We start from the raw sequence: 23932 nt of genomic DNA on the forward strand, positions 1-23932 counted from the left end.
TTACAGTCACTTGCAGTAACAGTTGGCTTTAGGGACTGAGCTAATATTGTCGTTTTGTTGTATTTCGTTCTGTAGATTCATTTCAGAGCTGTTCCACCGTAGCCTAGCAGAAAGATAGCAAGAGGTCCCTTCGTTTCTTTTTTTTTTTGAACGAAGGCTCAAGCAGAGCCCGGCTTTGAATTAACAAAGCCATCAACCGGTCAGGAATTACAATCGCCCTTACAACGAGAAAGAAAACAAAGAAACTAAAAGCGGCAGATACAAGGTGCTACCAAAACAGCCTACAAGCACCACAACTGCTCAAGGAGCCCATCGACGCGAATGAAACACCGAAGCATGACAGCGAGAGAACTTCAAGAGGAAAACCCGCCAAGTGGAGATGAACATGCCCTCATCCACTCCAAAAGGAGACCACCATCTTTGAACCTTCCCTCTCCAATTCCGAAGGGGACCCCTGCCTCTCACCCTGGATCGAAGGGCGCCGGACCGTCGGAAATTGAAGCAACTCACCCTAGAGCAAAGGAACGGTATATATTCTGGAGCACCTTGGGAGATTCTCAGCATGACCAACCCACTGAGCAAAGATCGCCAGGAGAAGAGCCCAACCGCAGCTCACCAAGTCATACACGAAGAAACGAAGCTGTTGAAGGACGAGGACGCCGATGGAACAAAAAGCAGAGTTGATAAGCGACCGAAGCTGAGATAAGATCAATGCTCAATGAATTAATGTCCAAACCGCCCACACCGTATTGCTGCTCACTGGGAGAGGAACCCTATCCCCTCCCCTACCATGGCAATGGCGTCGGCTCACCGGCAAGCACACACACACACACGGCCGGTCTACAAGACAAATACAAGGAGCTAATCTTGTGAAAATTGGCTTCCCGGCGCTACCTCCAACTGCCATGTCGCTGCTCGCCGGAAAACCACATCGAAACGCCAGTGCACACCCCCAACTCGCCCAAGACGGCACCTTCAGCAAGGTGACGGCGCGGATACCGCGCCGCTGCCGCCAAGCCCAGAACTGGCTAAGGTTTTCACCCGGGTATGAGAAGGGAGGGGGCGGGGATCGAACCTCGATGGCGCCTTCGAGAAGAGGAACGGCGCCAGCAGGCGTCGCCGCCGTCGTGACCAGAAAGCTGGCCAAAGATTTCTCTCGGACCGATCTCGCACCTCCGGCGTCCCCACCTTCCATGGAACCAGCGACCATCGACCGCCACAGACCACATCCAGTGGGGAAAAGGCGAATGAAGGGGGAGGAAGGACCTCCAGATCTGACTCGCAGCCAGGGGCACCAGGCCACCCGCCGCGACCTACGCCCGACGCCTCCACCGCTCGCCGCCCCCACAGCCAAGGGGGAGGAGGAGCACCAGCGTGCGCCGCTTGCCGCAGAGCCGGCGCCGCCGCACCGCCCGAGGCCGCCGCCTCGGCTTCCGAAGCCCTCCGCGAGAAGACGAAGCAGCAAGGCCTCGCCGCCGCCTTCCTTGGCAGTCGCACAGCCTTCGCCGGCAACCCCTCTGGCGGCGGCGAGGAGTGGGAGGGAGGTGGGCGACGCGGGCGGGGCGAAAACCCCTCTGGCGGGACGTAGGCGACGCGGGCGGGGCGAAAACGCCCCCCTGCCCCCGCTTCGCTCCACTCGGGGCGACGCGGGCGGCGACTCAACCCTAGCTGCCGAACCCCCTCCACCTCCTTCGTTTCTTTCCAGAACGAAAAAGATGTGCAGTGCAAAGTGCAAACAAATAGGACGGGCGAGTTTCAGAAAACAACACGAAAAAAAAGCGATGGATGCCCATCAAAGTCTCCACGCGTCATAGGACTAACATGGCGATCAAGATTCCGTGCCACGACGGCGACACAGTGAGTGCCATACGATGGCTCGAGCTCGATCTGAAGCTCAAGCTCAAGCGCTCCCACCAACGGCGATTATAACGACCGTGTCCCTGTCCCATAGCCATGCATAGGAGAATCAAAATCTCAGGCAGCACCTGCCGAAAACCCAAAAAATCACGCCACTGTTTAAGAATTGGACAGTGTTTGGTTGATGGACCGGTCAACGCGCGGCATTATTCGTAGAGAGATCTTGACCGGAGGGACGATAGATGATACAGTCTTTGCCTTCCGACGTGCTTTGTGACCGAAGCTAAGCAGCAGCAAGCTCCTTGTTACAAGATCTTTGTTCTAGCCATCGGTCTCCATCAGTTTACCTGACAAAGCAGGGACCATATCCCCGGCAGATATGAATTATTTCGCATCGAAACAACGGAAGGACTAAGCTAATAGTACCACTAGTTTCTAGGATTCCAGAACCAACCGAGTGAAGAAGCCACCCCCTTTTGTGTACTAAAGCATGGATTCTTTGGCATGGAATGGTGATCGCCATTGGTAGCCAAGTCTGAAAGAGGGTCTGGTGACGCGGTTAACAAAAGTTACGTGCACGTTTCGCTGCTGCTTTGGTCCTACCACTCACTCTACCAGCAGCACTCGCGTACATGTCATTGGCACCTGGGGAACTCGACAGAGCTCGAGTCTACAGTCTACACGCGGTGAGGGAGTACTGCTGATGGCGCGTTAAGAAGATTCAATGCCCACCTTGTCCGTCGTCCTCTTGTTGTTCTGACAAAAAGATGATACAGTACGACAAGAGCACTATCCACATCCGCATGGGCAGCCCTCTTGTTTACGTTGAATAACGACCAACCGAGTCGATCTACAGTAGATCTCTCAAGGCCACGCGGCAAGCTGCGGCACCTGCTGGCCGGAAAGTTATTCAAAAGAGAAATGGTTTAGGAAAAAATGTGCCTGGTCCGTGTGATACTGCAGCGGGCACTTGCGAGGCATCGCCGCTGGAGAATTTTGGGACCCCGACGTGACGAGCTACGTACAAGAATTTTGCGGTAACTTTCGTGAGTAGGAGGCATACGTCTGTCCGTTTCCATTTGCTGGTCGACCGACCGGGGACGGCGCGGCTATGGTTGGATTGGATACGTCGATCGGTCCATCCGTCGCCGTCCATCCTACACGAAATCCCCGATTCCACGTAACTTTTGGTCACACAAGTCCAAGCCATCCTACCTTCATGTATCATGTATGTACTGTATTTGTATACCTTATTATATCTCTCGTCGTCACAACAGCTCGCGAGCGTACAGGTGTTCGTGGCTCTTGCCATGCAACTTGGAACGAACCTACCTGACAAATGCTAACTCACATCCTTGATGTCACTTGCAGTTACAGTTGGATTAGTTGTCAACGAATGATTGTCTTTCACTGCTCAGGACGTAGTACAGCTCGCACTGGAAGTGGACACACACGGCGTTGGGGTAGCGACCCGGGTGAGCTGGGTGGTGTCAGCACTTGCGTGGGACTGAGGTGGCGACGGCTGCATATTGGAATGGAATGGCGACATATGTTGATTTTGGTGCCATCGCCGTGTAAATGTATGGTTTCTGCCTCAGGCGCTATTTGAAGTTTGGACTCAGAAGCTTCGCAGTAATTGTTCTCTCACCATCACTTCGAAAAAAAAAGGGAACTTAGTGTAGTCCTCAGTCCTCGGAAAGTGATATTCGCGACCAGTTGAGTAGGGTAATTCCGCATTGTCTCATGTACTCCTTAGTTGAATGCCTCAGGGGTACGTCAAACGTACTCCCTCTGTTGTTTTGCTCCGCGTATAAGTTTTGGTCAAAGTCAAACTACACAAAATTTGACCAAATTTAGGGATCACCCAACGAATGGACGAGCTCCAAGGAGGGAGGAGAGAGGGAGGCAAGAACCATGCTTTCAGAGAAGTGGCGGTCCGAATCCACTCTGACAAAATAAAATAACAGACTAAGCCGTGCCGTAAGGGGGGCATTCTCCACACGGGACGGGGCCAAGGCCTTCATGTATGGGTGACAGATCGGCCATAGGAGTAACAGATAGAAACTCTTGAATGGAAATTGAAAAGAAATGTAGCCCCAGTTCCTTCGGAAATGGTAAGATCTTTGGCGCAAGAAGAAGGGGCGACCCATATCATCTTGACTTGGTTCTGCTTCATTAAAAAATATAAACATCTACAGTACTTAAACTATATAATATGAAAATATATTTCATGGTGCATCTGAAAATGTTGATTTCATATTGTGAATGTTGATATTTTTTACTATAAAGTTAGTCAAACTATGCAAAGCTTCTCTTTGACCAAACCTTATATGCAGACTAAAAAGAAACGGAGGGAGTATCAAGTATGTTTATCAAGCACACGACTAAGGCATCTAACGCCGGGCGCCCCAAGCCGCCTTGAAACACCCAGGCGGTCCGCCCAGTCACAGACCGATCATAAAAATCTGACCCAATCGGGCGCCTAGAACGAGTCTCAAACGCCCGGGTTGATTGGCACCCCTCATATCTAGCCCAAATATGTAGAGGATATGGGGCGACCGGGCGTGTCCGTCACGTAGGACTAACGATGGGTCCCATCCGTAATCGCATGGAAACCCGGCGGTCGGACGAACGTCTCGTCTGTCACCGCAGGGTAAACGTCGCGTGACGCTGCTCCGGCTCGTCGCCCGAGACCAAATCTGGCTATTTAAGCCTGCCGGCGTCCCCCAACCCTAAGCCCATCCACCTTCTTCCTCTCCGCGCCGCAACCCGAGCCCATCCGCCTCCTCTCCTTCGCTTTACCCAGGCTCTCCGGCATCGCCATGGTCTGGCCGAAGATCACCATGTACGCTATGCTCACGCTAGAGCGCCTGTACGGGATCACAGAGGAGATTCGGGCAAGGCGCGCCGCCCTCGTCGTTGCCAGGCAGCCTCCGGACTCGCCGGAGCCGGAGGAGGAGGAGGAGGGAGAGCAGCTGACGGAGCCGATGGAGATGGCGGATCCGGAGGAGGACGAGGCGGAGCAGCCTGCTCCGGGCTTCAACATGGAGGACGTGAAGGCAGAGTTCGCCGTCGCCCAAGCCACAAATTAACAGACAAGTTTCAAAAAAGAAAAAGATTGGATGCCCATGAAGTCTCCACGCGTCGTAGGACTGACATGGCAATTGAGATTCCGCGCCAAGACAGCGACACAGTGACATGCGACGGGAATGGGATTGAGAGCGAGCACATGATGGGCCACGCATGCACGCACGCACGCGCACGGTCCTCAAGCTCAACCGCGATAACGACCCTGTCGCACAGGAGAATAAAAAATCTGAGGCAGAAGCCAAGGCCCAACTAAGTACGCCACTGCTACTGTTTAAGAACTGGGCAGTGGTTGATTGATGGATCGACCCGTCGATGCGCGGCATTATTCGCTGAGAGATCTTGACCGGACGGACAATAGACAATACAAGTCTTTCTCCCGCTACGCGCTTTGTGACCCAAGCTTTGCAAACCTCCCTCCCTCCCTCCCTCCATGTTACCACCGAGATCTTCTGCTCGTTGCGTCCCTGCCATGGCAATGCTTTGCCTCCGATCTCCGTCAGTTTCCCAATACTAACACTGGTTCCATGGTGATTTGATCTCGCCTGATTGGCCGAAACCGGGTGCGATGGTACCACACAGGGGGGGCCACAAAGTACAGCCTTGAGACCTTGATGGTTTAACATTCCAAGTCAAGGTCTTCTTGCTCGCCCGCCCTTTCTTTGCTTCCGACGTGTAACGCGTCTCGCCTCTCGGGCACCACCATATCCTCCCATTATATTTGCGCCACATCCCTCTGCCCCAACCCAATGGCAGCGCTGCCAAGCAACCGCGTGAGGCGCCACCAAGTTGCACCACGACGGCGACGCCGACGACGAGGAAGACGAGGAGGGTTTTTTCATTTGAACGGGATTAATTACGCCGCGCACTCCTCTCCGCTCTGAATTTAGCTCATCTTTCGACAGGCTAAACAAGCTTATCCCTGATGGCATCATCGAAATAGTCCATCCTAGCTATATAGTTGCACAGCTTTGATTCGTTAGAATAGAAAGAGCAACTCGAGTGTTTGTCTGTAGATGTTGCTCCATTTCTGTGCTAGGTTGTTGCATAAAAAAGAGAGCATTTAAGTGAGCGATCTGGACCCGGGTTCAGAACTGATGACGGTTAACGCGTCTTTCCACCATCACTTGTTGTACTACTACTAGTACACAAGGAAAATCATATTCCTACGTAAAGCTTTTCAAAAAAAATAAAATCTACCAAATCTACCTCTTATTTTTTGTGGGGGAGAAAAGGCCATAACCCGACTTCATATTTGAAGCCACTATACCATAGCTACCTAGGAGGAGGACCTGTTCAATCGAAGTTAAAAAAAACTGTTAAATCGCTATCTGGGTCAACATGTCAAGATATTCTAACATGTTCTGCTTAACCATCCCGACATTTCATTGCTCCAATAAAAAGTAACGTCATGTGGTGGGTCTCCCGTATAAATCCATGTTCGGTACTAGTTGACGTAACCAACAATGAGGGCGTTATTGAATATTTAGAGAACATAATTCAAAATGGCTATTTCTGAATTCACATAAAATATAAAAACTGTAAAAAGTATATGATCATTTTTTGTTTGCGTTTACTGTAAGTTCTGGATCGTTTTCTTTACGAAAGAGTTAACTTGTACTATAACTAGTTGTTTAGTAACTTAATTTGTTTTGTCCTCAAAATTCACACGTGAATATTTTCACACCTTTCAGAAACATATAGATATAATTGTTTGCTAAGTTACCATTTACACTCGGTCGGATGTACCGGCGTTGAAAATTAGCTCACTGTTACTCGAGTACCTTTTGGCTAGTTGCATTACAATATGGATAGTATGGACGAGAGATCTGGACCACGATGACCACCTAGCTAGTGACGGTTTAACGCGTCTTTCGTTCATCACTTGTATGTATTCAAAAATAAGAAGGGGGGCCTACATGCTTAATCTAGTTTCACAAACTCAAATCACGATCCCAACCTATGATGGGCCTCGCTCGTATATTAATCCCTATTTGGTAGTTGATGTACTCAAAAGTGAAACCATTATCGAACATTTGGAGCACAAAATTAGCAAGACATTATATTTATAAGAGAGTTGGTATTGGAATATAGTGAATATATGTAGTGTGGTTTAGTTGAGGAGTACAACCGGTATAGTAGTTGCTGATGGAGTGGACTTTGGTTATGCTGCGTACGTGTCAGTGCTGTCAGACCATCAGTTAGCCCATCTATGTCGGTTGACTAGACCATCAGTTAGTTAAATTAGTTGGTTGCCAGGAATTTGTCAAGATTCTTATCTTTCTAGCTTTGAAAGTTTTCATGCATTGAGACCTTCTTCACAATTTCGGCTTCAATTTCCCATCTTTGCTGCTATTGTACATCATTTCGAATTTATTTGTTTCGTTTGGTTTTCACAGGTCGTCACAATCCAAATCCTAGATAGCTTAACACTGAGCTAATTTGTGTTTGCTTACAAAAAACAATTCTTGGTCACGTATGATTAAGTGATAACATTTAGTAGGCCGGGGCAAACCCCCTTTTCGGGAAAAAAAAGTGTTAACATTTTAGTGCTCGCATCATCTAGCCAGTGTATGCACTATAAAAATTGGTCCTCATCGCCAATAATAAATTGGGCCTCACTCATAGATGCCTAACTTATCGTGTATTCTTTTCTTGGGTTATTATGGTCATTCATGTCAATGAGCAATGAAAGTGAAACATATGAGGCTCCTCGATGCATGCAATCGTGGTAACTTGAGAGAGAGAGAGAGAGAGAGAGAGAGAGAGAGAGAGAGAGATTCACCGACATGTGTTTCAACTTCACATGTGAGGTTTATCGACAAATGTTCGGATTTCACTTGTTGCTCATTGACACGAGTGGCCATGATAACTCGAGAGCATAACATATATGATGTTGAGCCAATTGCACCATGAGCCATTTATAAATGCATTATATGTGCTCGTGACAAGACATAGGAGTCGATGCCTCACATGTCTTGTCATGACCAATAAGTGTTCATGACAAAAAATATGAGTCGATGCCTCACATGTCTTGTCATGACCAATAAGTGTTCATGACAAGACATATGAGTCGATGGCCCACATGTCTTGTTCATGACAAGACATATAAGTTGATGTCTCACATGTCTAGTCATGACAATACATATGAACAAATTAAAGTCATTGAGTGCTCATAGCACCTAGACCTCACATGTATTGTCCTGATTAATAAATGTTCATGACAAGACATATGAGTTTATGCCTCACATGTCTTGTACTGATCAATAAATGTTCATGACAAGACATGTGAGTCCATGTCTCACATGTCTTGTCAGACCTTACATGTCTTGTCATGATAATATATTCAAAAGCATTAAAATCATTGAGTACTAGTAGCATCTAGACCTCACATGGCTTGCCATGAGTGGTCCATGTGGGGCCTAGATACTATGAGTACTCAATGCTTCAACGCTCATAATAATATATGAACATCTCTCAAAACATGTTTTTTGGCTCACATGTTTTTTTCCGTGAATGTTGTATCCCCTCAAAGTTACCAAGATCAAAAGTGTCAACGAGCCTCACATGTTTCACTCGTGAAATCAGAACATATGCTCGAGAATCCATTTGTTAGCATCTGAATATTGTTATCTGTGTACACAACGACGGCCGCTTGTGCGCCGGACACACCGAAAGCGTTCGCCGGAGGGATCCGCCGGCGACGACGCGCGTTGAGAGGGACTTGACCATGCATCGTGAGCCAGTCTATGACATCGGGCCATTACATCACTCGGGCTCGGGCACTCCGAACTGAAGCAAACCCTTCTTCCTCACACCTTCCCGGAACCTTCCCCTCACCTTCCCGCCCCTTCCGCCATTGCGGCGGCTATATAAGCCGGCCGACCCCTCGTCCTCTCGAGGCAAAACACACCCACACATCCACCCTCTCTCCCTCTCTTGCTCCTTCTTCTTCCAGCTCCAGAAAATAGATACGCCGAGGAGGAGGAGAAAGCGAGAGAAACACTTGTTTGTTCGCATTTGAGCAGCGGCGCCGGCGATCGACATGGCGGCACACAAGCGGCTCCACGACGGCTTCGAGCAGGACCCCGACCAGCCCGAGAAGAAGCGGATGGAGCGGTCGGTCTCCTTCTCCACGTGAGCTTCCTTCCAGCCCGCCGCCTCTTGGTTCGTCGTGTGTCTTGTTCATCCATGGAGCTCTTTGCTGATTCCATGGCGTGCGTGCGTTTGGGGTTCCAGGGTGATCCGGGAGGCCATGGTGATGAAGCAGGTGCAGAGTGTGTTCCTGGTGCTGGAGCCTCTCCTGCGCCGAGTGGTAAGCAGAGCCGTCCACCAGATTGCTGCTTGTCTCGCTCGATGCTTGCTCTGTTCTTGGAAGAATCGAGTGTTCTGATCGGTTGCTCTGTTTCTTGATGGCGCGCGCGCAGGTGCAGGAGGAGATCCAGGCGGGGCTGGTGCGCAGCCCGCGGTACATCGAGAGGTCCTCGCCGGAGACGCCGCCGGCGGCGGAGCGGCCCGCGTGGAGGCTGGCGTTCCTGCGCCCGCCGATGCTACCGATCTTCACCGGCAGCAAGATCGAGGACGCAAACGGCGAGCCACTCCAGGTCGTCCTCGTCGCCGCGGTCACCGGGTCGGTCTGCGGCGCTCTCCCGCAGTTCATGCGCGTCGAGCTGGTGCCGCTCTTCGGGGACTTCCCTCCGGACGGCCGCGAGGACTGGACGACCGGCGAGTTCGCCCGGGGCGTCGTCAAGGAGCGCTCGGGGAAGCGCCCGCTCCTTACCGGCGACGTCGGCCTCACCATGCGCGACGGGCGCGCCGTCGTCAGCGACCTCCAGTTCACCGACAACTCCTCCTGGGTCCGCTGCCGCAAGTTCCGCATCGGCGCGCGTGTGGTGCCGGGAAGCTACGAGGGCGGCAGGGTCGCCGAGGCCATGACCGACGCCTTCAACGTCCGCGATCACCGCGGCGAACGTACGTCGACGCGAACTCCGATGCTCTCCCTCTCTTTTCGCTCAAATTTGACGTGAACTGCGCGTGCTCATTATCTCTGTGCTGTACGCTTGCAGTGTACCGGAAGCACTACCCGCCGGCGCTCACCGACGACGTGTGGCGGCTGGAGAAGATCGGCAAGGAGGGGGCCTTCCACCGGAAGCTGCGGCAGAGCGGCGTGGAGACCGTGCAGGAGTTCGTGCGGATGCTGAACGTGAAGCCGGACGTGCTGCGCGCGATCATGGGCGACGGCATGACGGACCGCATGTGGGAGGTGACCACGAGCCACGCCAGGACGTGCGACGCCGGCGACAAGGTGTACGCGTACGCCGGGCAGCACGGCGCCACCGTCTACGTCAACTCCCTCTTCCAGCTGGTCAGGCTCGAGTTCGCCGGCGTCCAGTGCGCGGCGCAGCACCTCACCAGGGTCCAGAAGGCGTACGTGCAGCAGCTGTACGTGGAGGCGTTCGAGCAGCGGCACAGCCTCCAGGAGGCCGAGCCCCTGCCCGCCGCCATGCTCCTCCACGCCAGCAGCAGCAGCAACAGCCTCCCAATGCTGCAGAGTAAGCAACACGTCCTCTGACCACAATTCCTTCCGCTCCTGAAATATGCTCTGCTTTTCTTCTGAATTATAATGTCTAATGTTCAAAACGTTCTTGTTTTCAGACGCAGCGCCGGTCGCGCCGCCGCCGCTTCCGGCGACGCCGCTCTGGTTCCAGAGCAACCAGGAGCTGGACCTCCAGATCGTCGACGAGCTCCCCGACCAGAATGGCTGCTTCGGCTTCCAGATGTACTGACATGGCAGGCTAAAATGTCATCAAGTATGAAGATGCAGGAGGAGCAGGGCTTGAGCTGTGTACATTAACCAGCACCACTACTACTACCACCACCACTACTATCTACGCAAGAATGTGTGTCAGTGTTCAGTTCAGTTAGTCTAAGGCTAGGTGAACTTGGGCGGCCCTCGCCGCTCGCCGAGCATGTGCTCAAGCATCCGGGGGCGGCGACAAGAGGCGATCAATCGATCGGTCGAGTGAAATTCTTTGGTTCATTTGTATGCTTTGTTGTAGTTTCATTGTCTTCTGCAAAGTTGTAGGCGTGTGTTGGGCGTCCATGGTGATGGTGTCGCTTGTAATGTTGGGGGTGGCAACTTCACCTTTTCTAGCATTTCCACAAGTTATGGGTCTTGTAAATTCCAAGTCTCAATAAAGGGAACACAAACTTGCCTTTTTGTACAGAACAATCATACTACTTGTCTTTGGTTTCCCAACATTTTCATGCTCTGGTTGAATGAACAAGACTCCAAGGTGAGATAATGCAGATATTGACCAGCTAGAAATCGAGCGTTCTATGATGAAAAAATATATGATTTCGAAGAAGAAATTCGAGATGCATTATGAAAATAGTATATGATGAAAAACCATGTTTTAGAAAAAAGATTACTACTCAAATCCAGACACATTCATATCCAAGAAGAGAGAGATGGTTTTACAATATTGATAAAACCAGATCTATAACAACAAAGCTCTCTGTTTGATAAAAGGACCCTGCGAAACCAAATTGGCAGTAAGCAGTGAGAAGTCAAGTCAAGCGTTTGCGCGTGAAGGAGATGCGAAAGGGACATGAACCTTCGATGTTTGCCGATGATACCGGTTCCATCTTCCCTAAGCAAAAAAACAGAGCATGGAAGCAAAGGAGAGCATCATTGATTCGTTCCAAATGTGAACCCAACAAAGAAAACTATTCCTTACCCCATGGAGGGTGCTAATGAAGATGAGGTGCTAACGAAGATGAGTCATCCGATGGTTTCACACTAAAACATCACCATCATCTATAGCCCCTTTGGATGCTAAAGGGAAGAGGTTTAGCAGGAATATGCATGGACCGAGATCCAGTTTCCTGGTAAGAATCCAGGTGAAGAATGTGTATTATTATTTTGCAGAGAGCAATCCGTCGAAGGATCTTACAAATTATTTCTTTTTACGGTCGTGCTCATTCTCAGACAATAAATCTAATTCAACTCAATAACCGTCTAATTATACGCGGATATTCGTATAGAATTTCACTTTTTGCGGTTTTCTTGTCCATTCATCGGTACATGTTTTATCTCGTTATTAATTTTACGGATTTTTTTCTTGTTCAGTGAGAAAAACTTCTACATGTTGTGCATCAATGCAGTTTGTTGGGGAATTTGGACTCTCCAAAACATAGTAAACTTTGAAGATCATGTTTGCGCTCTTCTATGGAAGTTATTGTCGTTGTGTGTTCCTTTTTGTCGTACTAGTCAGGTGAGGTTAAACACGGATATAGAGCTCTTATTCGAGGAGGTGTCAAGATGTCAACGGGCAAAAGCACCTTGCCCGTGGCTGCCCGCGCCGGTGCCGTGCCGGCGACGGCGGCGGCGCCCTGCTCCTCGGGGGAAAACCTACGGGGGCCGGTGCTGCCCCGCCTCCTGGACAGGGCCTCCCCCACGCCTGGCATCTTGGGCCCCGGCCCCGCACGGTCTCTGGGCCCCGAGGCTGTCCGGTCTGCCCTCCAGCTGGGCCGGCCCACGGGAACTGGCCCACTAGGGTGCCCTAGGCCCAGGGCGGTGGCCTCCCCCATTTGGCTCCCCTTTGGTCTCCCTCGGCTCCCAGTTCCCTCCCTTGCCGCCACCGCCAGCTCCTTGTCCATCCTCCCCTCGCTCTCCCCCGCCGCTGCGCCTTCCTCCCCTTCTCTCCGTCCGGCCGCGGAGTCCCCCCCGCCCCCTCCTCCCCTGCCGCAGCTAGCTATGCCACGGGATTGGGACGACGGCGCCCCCAGGATCAAGCGGAGGGCGGACGACCACCGCGATTCCTCCCGCCCTTCGCCGGACGCGCTCTGGCGCGAGGAGCTCCGCCGGGAGCTCCATGAGCTCCGCGAGGGCCGTCGCGACGACCGCCGCTCCCCAACCGCCGTGAGGGTCGGGGCCGCTCCCGTTCTTCTCGCCCGTCTGCCTCGGGGGACTGGCGTGCTCGTCGCCGGTCCCCTTCCCCTGCGCCTCACCACGGCAGGTCCTCCTCCCCGCCCCGGACGTCGCGTCCCGCCTCCCCTCGCCACCAAGGCCGCCCCCGGCCCCTGCTACTCGGCGCTTTGTGCGGCCCCACACGCCTGTTCCCGCGGCCCTGGCTGCGGCAACAGCCATGGGCGGTGGCGCTGCTCGCGGGCGCTCGGGTCCGGCCAAGAAGAAGAAGTGTCATGGCGCTCGTGGCGCCCCGCCCGCGCCCCCCTCCTGGCGGCCCCGGGATTCTCGTCCGTGCCCGGCCCCGTCTCTGGCCTTCCCCGCCCCCCTGCTTCAACTACGGGGTGGCTGGCCACTCGCAAGTTGATTGTGTCAACCCCCGGTGCTGCTACCTCTGCAAGGATCAGGGCCACCCCGCCCTCCTATGTCCGGATAGATCGGTGGTGTCGCAGCTCATGATGTATGGCCATGGCATCGAGGGGTTGGGATTCTTCCACCTCGAGGTCCCCGACGTGCCGCCTCCCACTCCCACTCTCCAGGCGGTCGTCATGGTGGTCGACGGGGTGGCTTCCCCGGAGATGATTGAGGCCGAGCTCAACCACCTCTACCGGCGCCAGTGGGACTGGGTGGTCACCCCCACCGCTGGCCACATCTTCTCCGTCGTCTTCCCCGACTCCATCAGCTACGGCTACGCCACTCGCAGTGGCCGGATCACGCTCGCCCTCAACCAGCTTGTCGTCGACATCTTTGAGCCGATCCTCGATGCGTAGGCCGTGGCCGTCCTCGACAACGCCTGGATCCTTGTGGCCGGCCTCCCCGATATTGCTCGGTCAGAGCTCGTCATCCGCTAGATGTCCTGGATCTTGGGCAAGGTGGTGGTCGTCGATGAGCTCTCACTGCGCAAGGAGGCGGAGGTCCGGGTCAAGGTCAAGTGCCTCGACTCCTCCAAGCTCCGATCCACCATTTGAGTGTTCTTCAATGACCAGGGCTTTGACCTCCGGATCGCCCCCGAGCCCCCCAACCACGTCGGCCGCCCCCGTTCCCTCGACGTTGGCCCTCCCGGTGGCAACCCGGGGACCGACGGGGACTACCACGGTCGCCACCGTCCTTGCTCCCACCGCTCGGAGGAGGGGGGGGGGGGGCTCGGAGGACTCTCACTCCCGCTCTCCGTCCCCCTCCCCCCTCCTGCAGCTGGGGGCAAGGGCCGCCAGGCCGCGCCCAGCCAGCTCCTCGACGGCCCTTCGAACTCGGTGGCTACGTCATATCCAGTGTCGGCCTGGTCATCTGCCCTGCTTCCTTCCCTCGCTCTCCTACCTCGCCGACTCCTGTCGCGCAGGTCCCGGTGTCGGGCCAGCCCCCGGCGTCGCTCCGACCCCCAGCCTGCTCCTGCCGACTTCGGTGGTGGCCCCCGAGGATGCTGTGCCACCAGAGGAGGATGCCCCTCCTTCGACTTCCCTTCCTACGATCGCACAGCCTCCTCCGGTCGCGTCGCCGACTCCACCGCCGCTCCCCCTAGTGGTCCCGGCCTCGTGCAGCTCTGCTCCCCCTTCGTCCCTGCTGTGTTCGTCACCGAGCGCTTCTCCGGCTCCATTGCTCCTCGGCTGCACCGGGTCTGCTCTGCTGGCTCCACCCGCGGAGGCCCTGGCCACGGATGGGGAGGCACGGGTGACCACCCCCATGGCCGCCCAACCTCCCCCTCCACGGTCTGCGGCATACTCTCGTCGCGGTCGGTCGGCCTCCTCCTCGGTGGTCGCGTCCCGTCGGAGCGCTAGGCTGGATGCCGCTCACCCCGAGGGCAGTCCGCCTCTGCCCATCCCCGAGCGGGCGGAGCTCCGTGCTGCTGCTCGGAACCTGGAGCCAGGTACACCTGCCGTTCCCCCTTCGGCTTCGTCGTGTTCCTTCTTTGCCCTCGAGTCTATTCCCCTCGGCAACCTCGCGAAGGTTGCTTCAGACCCCGCCATCATCTTTAGGGGGGATGTTGGTCCCCCCTTAGTCCTGATCGAGGCTATTAGGGCCCGCGAGATTCTTGACAAATGGCTTGCGTAGGCCCGTGCGACCTGTCTTTTGCCTCTCGTCCCCTCCGTAGCCGACGAGACTTCTTCCCCTGCACCCTCGAGGCGGACTGGTGGCCTTCTCCCGCTTGCGGGAGCTGAAATCCGTTGCCGCACCCGCTCCCGCACCGCGACCCTCCGTGCTCAAAGCGCTTCTCGAGTCCTGGGGTCAAGCAGCCCCCTAATGGCGTCGTAATGCGTGCCCTCTTCTGGAACATCCGTGGTTTTGGCCATGATGGCTAACTACTGGAATACATGCGTGATGAACACATTGACATTATGGCGATCCAAGAAACCATGCGCTCCGAATTCTCGCTTCCTGAGCTTGACTGCCTGAGCTCCCACCTCTTTGTGTGTCATTGGCTCCCTTCTAGTGGGAGCGCCGGCCACTCGGGGGGCATCCTTTTAGGCGTTAAGGACGCCACCTTTGAGGTGGGTAGCATGGATCTGGGGGAATTATTTGTGAGCATGGAGCTGTTCGAGAGGTCCCTTAACTTCAAGTGGGAGGTCATCATCGTCTACGGGTCGGCAGACCATAGTCGGTCTGCCGCCTTCCTCGAGGAGCTCCACCAGAAGATCTCCGCGGCTTCTCTTCCAGTGGTAGTTGGAGGCGATTTTAACCTCCTTCGCGTCACGGAAGACAAGAGCAATGCTAATGTCAACTTTACGCGGATGCAAATGCTCAATGACTTCATTGCTGATCTTGGTCTCCGCGAGATTGATAGGATCGGTGCTAGGTTCACCTGGACCAATCGGCAGGCCTCCCCGACCCAGTCCGTCTTGGACAGGGTCCTAGTTTCCCCGGATAGGGACCTCCGTTGTCCCTTAGCTTCCCTTCGAGCCATCACCCGGATTGGCTCGGACCATGTCCCGCTTCTCCTGTCCTCTGCAGATGAGCGCTTGCCGATTACTCCTAGATTCCGGTTTCAGACCTTCTGGCTCTCCCAAACCGGGTTCGTGGATGCCGTTGCCGCTCGTTGGGTCGAGGCCCACGCCCACGCTCACCCCGTCCCCCTTCGGCCATTGATTCATGGCACTTCTGTGTGAAGCGGGGACGGTAGTTCATGAAAGGGTGGGGTGCTAACCTGGGCCACGACCTCCGCGAGTGCAAAAGGGCGTCGTTGACCGCGATTCAAGCTCTTGACTTGCGTGCGGACACGGTGGGTCTTTCTCCGGACGAGTGGCTCTCCCGTTATGACCTTGAAGATCAACTTTCTGTCATCTACACCGATGAAGAGGCCTATTGGCGCCTTCGTGGTGCCCAGAAATGGGTCTTGAAGGGTGACGCGAATACGGCCTACTTCCAGGCCATTGCTAACGGCCGTCGTAGACGCAACACGATCCCCCTCTTGTGGGATGGTGAGATCCTCCTTCAAGCCCCCCTCTCCCTGGCCCCCGATTGCTGGTCCGGGCCCCAATTGGTCTCTGATTCGGAGAACGCAGGCCTTATGGCCCCCTTCCTCGAGCGCGAGGTTTGGGTTGTCATCAAGGGCATGAACCCATCCTCGGCGCCGGGACCTGACGGTCTCCCGGTTAAATTTTTCCATACCTTCTGGAACGTGATTAAACCGGAGGTCGTGGCCATCTTCGGCGAGTTCTATGTGGGCTCCCTCGATCTCGGTCGCCTCAACTACGGGATCATCTCTCTCATCCCCATGGTTCCTGGTGCTTCCGACATCCGCCATTTTTGCCCGATCACGGTCATTAACGTGATCTTCCGGATCCTTGAGAAAGGTTATGCCAATAGGGTGACCCTGCTTGCTGACCATGTGACCCACCCCTACCAGTCCGCCTTCATTCAGGGCCGATATATCTTGGATGGGGTCCTAGTTCTTCATGAAGTCCTCCATGAGGTCCACGCCAAACACCTCAAGGCGGTTTTCCTGAAGATTGACTTCCATAAGTCCTATGATACGGTGAGATGGCCCTTCCTTCGGGAAGTTCTGCTTCGGAAGGGCTTAGATGACCGGTGGGTCACTAGGGTCATGCAGATGGTCTCATGCGGTCGCACGGTCGTGAACATCAACGGCGATATTGGCCCTTTCTTCCCCACCCTTTGTGGGGTTCGACAAGGCGACCCCTTCTCCCCATTCCTGTTCAATATGGTCGTGGAAGCGCTTGCCACCATCCTAGATAAGGCGAAGGCTGCTGGCCATATCCGTGGGATCACCCCCCACCTCGCCGGAGGCTCCGGGATCTTCCTCCTCCAGTATGCTGACGACACCATCATCATGGTCGAAGGCTCGGAGACGGACATCTCCAACCTCAAGTTCCTTCTCCTCTATTTCCAACAAATGTCTGGCCTCAAGATTAACTTCGACAAGAAAGACATTATGGTGATGGGCTACTCTCTCGCGGAGTCTTTGGCCATTGCCAACTGGCTTAACTGCCGCCTGGGCTCCTTTCCCACGACCTACTTGGGTACGCCCATTAGTGACTCCCGACTCACCATCGCGGACTTGCGCCCGTCCGTGGCCAAGATCCATACGCGCATCGAGCCATGGAAGGGGAGGTGGTTATCTAAGGCGGCCCGGACTATTCTCATTAACTCTTACCTCTCTAGTCTCCTCTTGTTCCTCATGAGCTTCTACAGCCTCCACGAGACCCTTCACCATGATATCGCTACGATCCAGTCTCGGTTCTTCTGGGCGGGAGACAGTGATAAGCAGAAATATCATATGGTTAGTTTGCTGGACATTTGCAAGCCCAGGGAGCAAGGCGGCCTTGGCATTATGTGCTCTAAACGGATGAATATCACCCTCCTTTCCCGTTGGCTTTGGCGCATCTCGCAAGGTCATGGTGGCCTCTGGCTCGACATCATCCAGAACAAATACCTGCGCAGACAGCCCCTCGCCTTTTGCCAGAGATCTGGTGGATCCCAGTTCTGGCAATCGGTTGTCCAGCTCCTTCCGGTTCTCCGTATTGGGACCTCCATCTCGGTCGGCTCCGGAGCTTCAACTTTGTTCTGGTTTGATCGCTGGGCCGGAGACACCCCCTTCGCAGCGCGCTTTCCCGGCCTCTTCTCCATCTCCGTCGATCCTGTGATCTCTGTCGAGAGGGCCCTTATTGACTTAGGGCGCCTCGCTTTCTGGAGGCCGTTTGGGCCCCCGAAATCCGCCGCTTGGTGTGAGTTACTCGACTGTGTTTCCCTCCACGAACCTATGGTGGACGGTGGCCCTGACCAGGTGCGTTGGCGCCTGGCGCCTTCGGGCCAGTTCTCCACCAAGTCTTTGTACCTGGCCATCGCCCCCTCTTCCGCCCCTCCCCTCTCGATGGCGTGGTCCAACCGCCTGCCTCTGAAGATCCGTATCTTCATGTGGCAATGGATTTACGGTCGGGTCCCGTCCGGGGTCGAGGTTCGCAAGCGAAATGGCCCGGGCTCTGGCCTCTGCCCGCTTTGCGGTGTCCCCGAAGACTTGAATCACATATTCTTCTCCTGCGTGTCCGCTCAGTTCATTTGGAGCTACTTTCATGAAGCAGTCGGTGGAGATTGGTGCCACACCAACTTTCCCGACTTACTGGCGAACTCCAGATCTCCCCCTTGACGTCTCGCCACATTAGGTGGCTTGAGATTGGGGTCATCGCTTGGACCCTCTGGACGATCCGCAATAAGCTTGTGATCCAGCGCACTCCTCTTCGGTGGGCTACTGACGCTCTCTTCAAACTTTCGGGTTTCTTGCAGCTTTGGCGGCCGCTTAGCCGTCCTCAAGACCGCGACTCCATCTCCGCCTTCATCGCCGACCTCCGCTCAATGGCCGTCCGTCTGTCGCCGCGGCCCCCGCCGCCTCTGCCGGAACCAGACTAGACGCTCTCCCCTCCGGCTGTTTTCTTGTGTTTTATTCCTGGGCTTGTTGAGCTCTGCCCTCAGCAGAACCTTTATACTATGTTGTGAGACTTGGGTGTGTGTGTGTGTGGACTAGTCCTTGTATGTGTGCTCTCTGGCGGTTCGCTTATTTATAAAGCGGGGCGAAAGCCTTTTTCGGTAAAGCACCAAGCCGTCAGGGTTGATGAGGATTTTATGGCTTATCTCGAGTCTGCCGCATTTCTAATGCGTGAATAAAAGCTTCTACTTTTATCTTGCTATGTGTTGGCTTTGTTATCTCGGGTTAGGAAAATTGTGCTTGGGCGGCTTGACATGGTAGTCATCTATCGACAAGCTTGGGGAGGGCCGCGTGGAGAAGTGCGCGTTGCACCACATGAGACACCCGCGAGAGTGACGGTGACCCGTGTAGGGAAGAGTGGTGGCCCTTCGTTGACGAGGCGCGCGAACGGTCCACACACTTCCGATCGGCTGCTCCACTAGTGTGGCGGATGATGACACATGTGGATCTGCCCCTCCTGGTGTAAATTGGTGGTAATGCGAGGGGCAGGGTCCGTCGGTGCGGGGCTTGATCTCGCTGCTGCCACACCTCATCGATGTCGGCATGGGTGAGATCCATTTGTTGGCGGAGGTGGGAGTGGTTGCTGGAGACCTGCTCATTGAAGGCGAGTTGCATCTCCAGATGTTTGGCTTCCAGATGTACTGACATGGGACCTTGTCATGAGGGATAAAGGTGCATCAGGAGTAGAGTTTCAGATGTGTACATTAGCCAATCATACTACTACCACCACTACTATCTATCTATCTACTTCAGAATGTGTGCGTGTTCAGGTCAGTTAAGTCACATGAAGGTGTAAGGCAACTAGGTGAACTTGGGTGGCCCTCGCCGCTCGCCGAGCATGTGCTCAAGCATCCGCGGGCGACGACAAGAGGCGATCGATTGATCGGTCGAGTGAAATTCTTTGGTTTATTCGTATGCTTTGTTGTAGTTTCGTTATCTTCTCCTGCAAAGTTGTAGGATTGTGTTGGGCGTCCATGGTGATGCTGTCGCTTGTAATGTTGGGGGTGGCAACTTCACCTTTTCTAGCATTTCCACAAGTTATGGGTCTTGTAAATTCCAAGTCTCAATAAAGGGAACAACAAACTTGCCTTTTTGTACAGAACAATCATACTTGTCTTTGGTTTCCCAGCATTTTCATCCTCTGGGGGAATGCACAAGCACTCCAAGGTGAGATAATGCAGATACTGACTAGCTAGAAATCAAGCGTTCTATTTATAACTTAGGGGGGCAACAACTTTTCTGCCATCAAATGCACGCCACCCGCGACCCAGATGTGGATGTCGAAGAAGAAATTCAAGATGCATTATGAAAATATATGATGAAATTTCCCTATTAATAACAAGATGACTAAATCAAAGCCAGGCGCATTCATATCCAAGTAGAGGGAAATGGTTTTACAATCTTCATAAGATCAGATGTATAACAACACAGTTCACCCTATGATAAAAGCACCCTGCAAAATTCAAATGCTTATGCATGAAGGAGATGCGGAAAGGACATGAACCTCTGATATTTTTTGATGATACTAGTTCAATCTTCCCTGCGCTAAAACAGAGTAGGGAAGCAAAGCAGAGCATCCTTGATTCGTTGCATATGTGAACCCAACAAAGAAAACTATTCGCTACCGCATGGAGTGAGCCTATGAAGATGAGTCATCCGTTGGTTTCACACTAAACATCACCATCGTCTATAGCCCCTTTGGATGCTAAAGAGGAGAAGTTTAGCAGGAATATGAATGGACTGAGGTCCAGTTTCCTGTTAAGAATTCAAGTGAAGAATCTTTATTTTTATTTTGCAGAGAACAATTCGTTGAAGGATCTTATGGATTATTTCTTTTTACAGTCTTGCTTATTCTTGGACACTAACACTAAATGGACTCAATTACCGTCTAATTTTACGCGGATATTGAAAATTTTACCTTTTGGCCTTTTCTTTTCCATTCCTCAATACATGTGCACTATTAGGGAAAAGGCTAGCAGCAGCGCGGGTTTTAGGTGTATCGGTAGTGCGGGTAGCGGCGCTACTAATAAGGCGCTACAGCTAACACATAGCAGTAGCGCGTGCTCACCGGCGCTACTGCTACACAAGTATAGCAGCAGCGCGGTTAGCGGAAGCTCGCTACTGCTAGTAGCTCTAGCGCGCTTTCCAATGACGCGCTACTGCTATCGCGGCGCTGCTGCTAACTTTTATACACTCGCTACTGCTAATTTAAGTAATTTTTTTTCTGGCATATTTGTTTTGTATTTGAACAGGCTTTATAGAAGAATCTTTAGCACATAGAAATGTCATCATGATACACATACAAATGCCTACGAGACCACAAATGTAATTGTAGCATATACATACAAATAGTCTCATCATAATCATCATCCAACACAAAGTGGTATCTTGTCATCATCTCGAAAATAGAGATACATGAAAGTCTCGAATACTTGCAACTACAACAACGTCATCCATCTAAACAAAGGTATACGCAAGAAGAGCTATCACTATGAGTGAGAGCGGAACTATGCAGTACATGAGGTGGCGGTTACGAGTCCTCTCTCGCGCTAGCGTGAACCTCAAGTAACTAGCTTCTCCTTCTTGTCTGCTTTTGAAGCCTTTATGGCTGGCGCCCATGAACCCATTCACTTGCGCCTGACACTCATGCCACTCGTTGTACATCCCCGGAACCTTCCCTTTGTACACGACATAGCAATTCCATCTCGCCATCAAGAAACTAGGTACCTGTTAGAGATGCATGTTCATGAAGAGGATGTACAATCATATATATGCAACAAAATATACTAGAGCAACACCGAAAAAGAATGGGTTAGCAACTAGATGCAACATACAGTACGCAAATTAATTAACTAGAGGTACGCAGGTCATCGTACGCAAACTAACAAAGTAGCGTTATGCAAGTTCGGCAGGGACCGTGGACATCACAAAGTTTCATCGCTACAAAAAGTATACAAGTTCAACCGACACATATCATCATCATCGACATCATAAATCACTAGAAGTTCCATCCTTCCATATCATCGAGGATGAACCCTAGCTTCTTGAACGCCGTGAGGTCTAGACGTTGCATGCCTATGCGAGTTCGGACGTCATCTCGCGATATAGAGCCGTGGTGGAACATCCCCTTCTCACGACGACTTCTTTCATGATGATCGTCGCAATGTCGCTTTGGATGCGAAAGAAGTCATCTTTAAGTTTATAATCCGCTTCTCCATGAGATTCTAGCCACTTGTGGATATGGTCATCATTTCTGCTTCTCATGCGAAGCTTTTGGTGATCCGTGTTGAACTGAATCATGAGATGGACGATGTAGAATCCATCCTTCTTGCTTTGTTTTGGGACATGGATGCAGGAGAAGTTAGTTTTATGCGCGAAACCCATCTTCTTGTTCATTTGTTTCCTGATATGCACGTGGCCACCTCTAAAGCTGAAGCCTTGGAGAGCATCATCTAGAATATTCATTATGTGGGTGTAGTCTTTTATCTCGTAGTCTCTGGAAGGGTCAAAATACACGGCCTAGGAGACTTGCGGGTAAAGAACGATAAGGACGGCGCGCCTGTTGCTGTAGGGAAAAGACACCTCAAATTATTCCCCATATGAGAGAGAAGGAATGATTGAAATGTACGAAAGGGTTGTCCGGAACTGACTTACTTTGGATGATAAGGCACGAGGACAATTTCCCGGTCCTTATTCTGTACCATCAAGTTTTGGAGGTACTCCCTAGCAGTTTCACGCTCAAAGTCGCCGAGACTCAAGAAAGACTCGTGCATGTAGTACGGATCCGCCACACAGATTTGTGAGACTTCTTCACTCTTCATGACGGAGCTCATATGTAGCGCCAAAAGGCGGACGATTGTAAAATCGAGCCGCCTTGTTAGAAACATCTCAAAGATATGGTCAAACCGCAGGAAGAACACCTCCGCGGGCCGTGTCTCGACATAGCACTTCCCCTCAGGCACACAAGCCACGTATGTAGGATATCCTAGATCCTTTGAGGCTAGTAGGCTTTTCTCAGTCGAAAGCACATGGTCGTGCAGTCTCCTGAGATCCCCTGATAGTGCCTCTAGCGGTTTCGGCGGTAGCATCGGCTCGCCCGTGAGACGGAACATGACCGGACCTTTCACAGGTAAACGCTCTTCAGAATGTATCGTCTGGCTGCTCTGTGCTCTGGCTTGTTTGGAGGCAGTTATCTTCCCCTATCTCTTCCTCTCCTTTTTCTGGGGCACACCTTCCAGACCATTCCTTAACCCCTGCCCCAGTGTTCCCGGGCTAAGTACTGTACGACCCTCGTGCCCGGCTAGTTGAGCCTGTGTTGAGGCGGCATCTTCAGGCGTGTCCTGTGAGGATTTCATGAAGAGAGACTTTTTGAATCCCTGATACGACCCTGCCTGGGCATATCATCCATATCCTCATTAGCAAGCTGATAGCCCGATTCGTCATATGGTTGACTCATCATATCTATGTCACAGTCATACGCGTTTGTATTGATGTAATCCATAGGGTCGACCTCCTTCTCATCATCCATTCTCTGTTCTACAGGAGAAATTACATCAGCCAGTACTATTGCACCCCCTTCATCATGTCGTCCGCCGCTCTCACCCGGCACTACAGGAGCTGGTAATTGCATAGGCGGGGTGGTGGTCTCCGCACATGCTTGTTGATGTGTGGTTATTGGTGCGCTCTCGGCCGGCTCCAGACGAATAAGATTCTTCGGCCATAGCAGCACCCAACCCTTGCAGCTTCCAATCCACGGCGGGGTCTCGTCGTCCGCTCCCACAGGCTGTACTGGAGGAGGCAAATCCTCGTGCCCCGATTTCACACTGGTCAAGCTAACCCTGAAGTGCCCAACGGGGATCGGCTGGTTTTGGAACGTGGGTTGCGAGCGGTCCATTATCATTCCCTTTCCCACGTCCACCTTCTGGCCTTTGATCAAGTAGAGTATGGTGCACAGGGTTTCTTTCTCCTGCAAACACATATGTCTGTGGTGTAAAACAACCGAAAGGCAACAAAAATGGAATATTATATATATATATATATATGTTGGTGCGACATGTAATTACCGTGACGGCGTCGAGCTCAGCCAA

The 23932-nt window shown here is 52.8% G+C and overlaps 1 protein-coding gene across 1 annotated transcript; it reads left to right on the plus strand.

Moving 5' to 3' along the window:
• Positions 1 to 8822: 8822 nt before the first annotated feature.
• On the plus strand, positions 8823 to 11176 carry LOC123068377 (calmodulin-binding protein 60 B). The gene is made up of 5 exons (XM_044490947.1): positions 8823 to 9081; positions 9184 to 9259; positions 9372 to 9915; positions 10011 to 10496; positions 10600 to 11176. The coding sequence occupies exons 1-5, from the start codon at positions 8990 to 8992 to the stop codon at positions 10728 to 10730; spliced, it is 1329 nt and encodes a 442-aa protein (XP_044346882.1). The 5' UTR covers positions 8823 to 8989; the 3' UTR covers positions 10731 to 11176.
• The last annotated feature ends 12756 nt before the right edge of the window (positions 11177 to 23932 follow it).

Source organism: Triticum aestivum, chromosome 3B (genome assembly GCF_018294505.1).
Source record: "Triticum aestivum cultivar Chinese Spring chromosome 3B, IWGSC CS RefSeq v2.1, whole genome shotgun sequence".
NCBI classification, from domain to species: domain Eukaryota; kingdom Viridiplantae; phylum Streptophyta; class Magnoliopsida; order Poales; family Poaceae; genus Triticum; species Triticum aestivum.

Bases quoted from the DNA above. Each gene is read 5' to 3' on its own strand.
- LOC123068377 (XM_044490947.1), top strand. From the start codon at position 8,990: ATGGCGGCACACAAGCGGCTCCACGACGGCTTCGAGCAGGACCCCGAC. The intron at 9,916-10,010 runs GTACGTCGACGC...GTACGCTTGCAG, and splicing joins CCGCGATCACCGCGGCGAAC to TGTACCGGAAGCACTACCCG. The intron at 10,497-10,599 runs GTAAGCAACACG...TCTTGTTTTCAG, and splicing joins CAGCCTCCCAATGCTGCAGA to ACGCAGCGCCGGTCGCGCCG.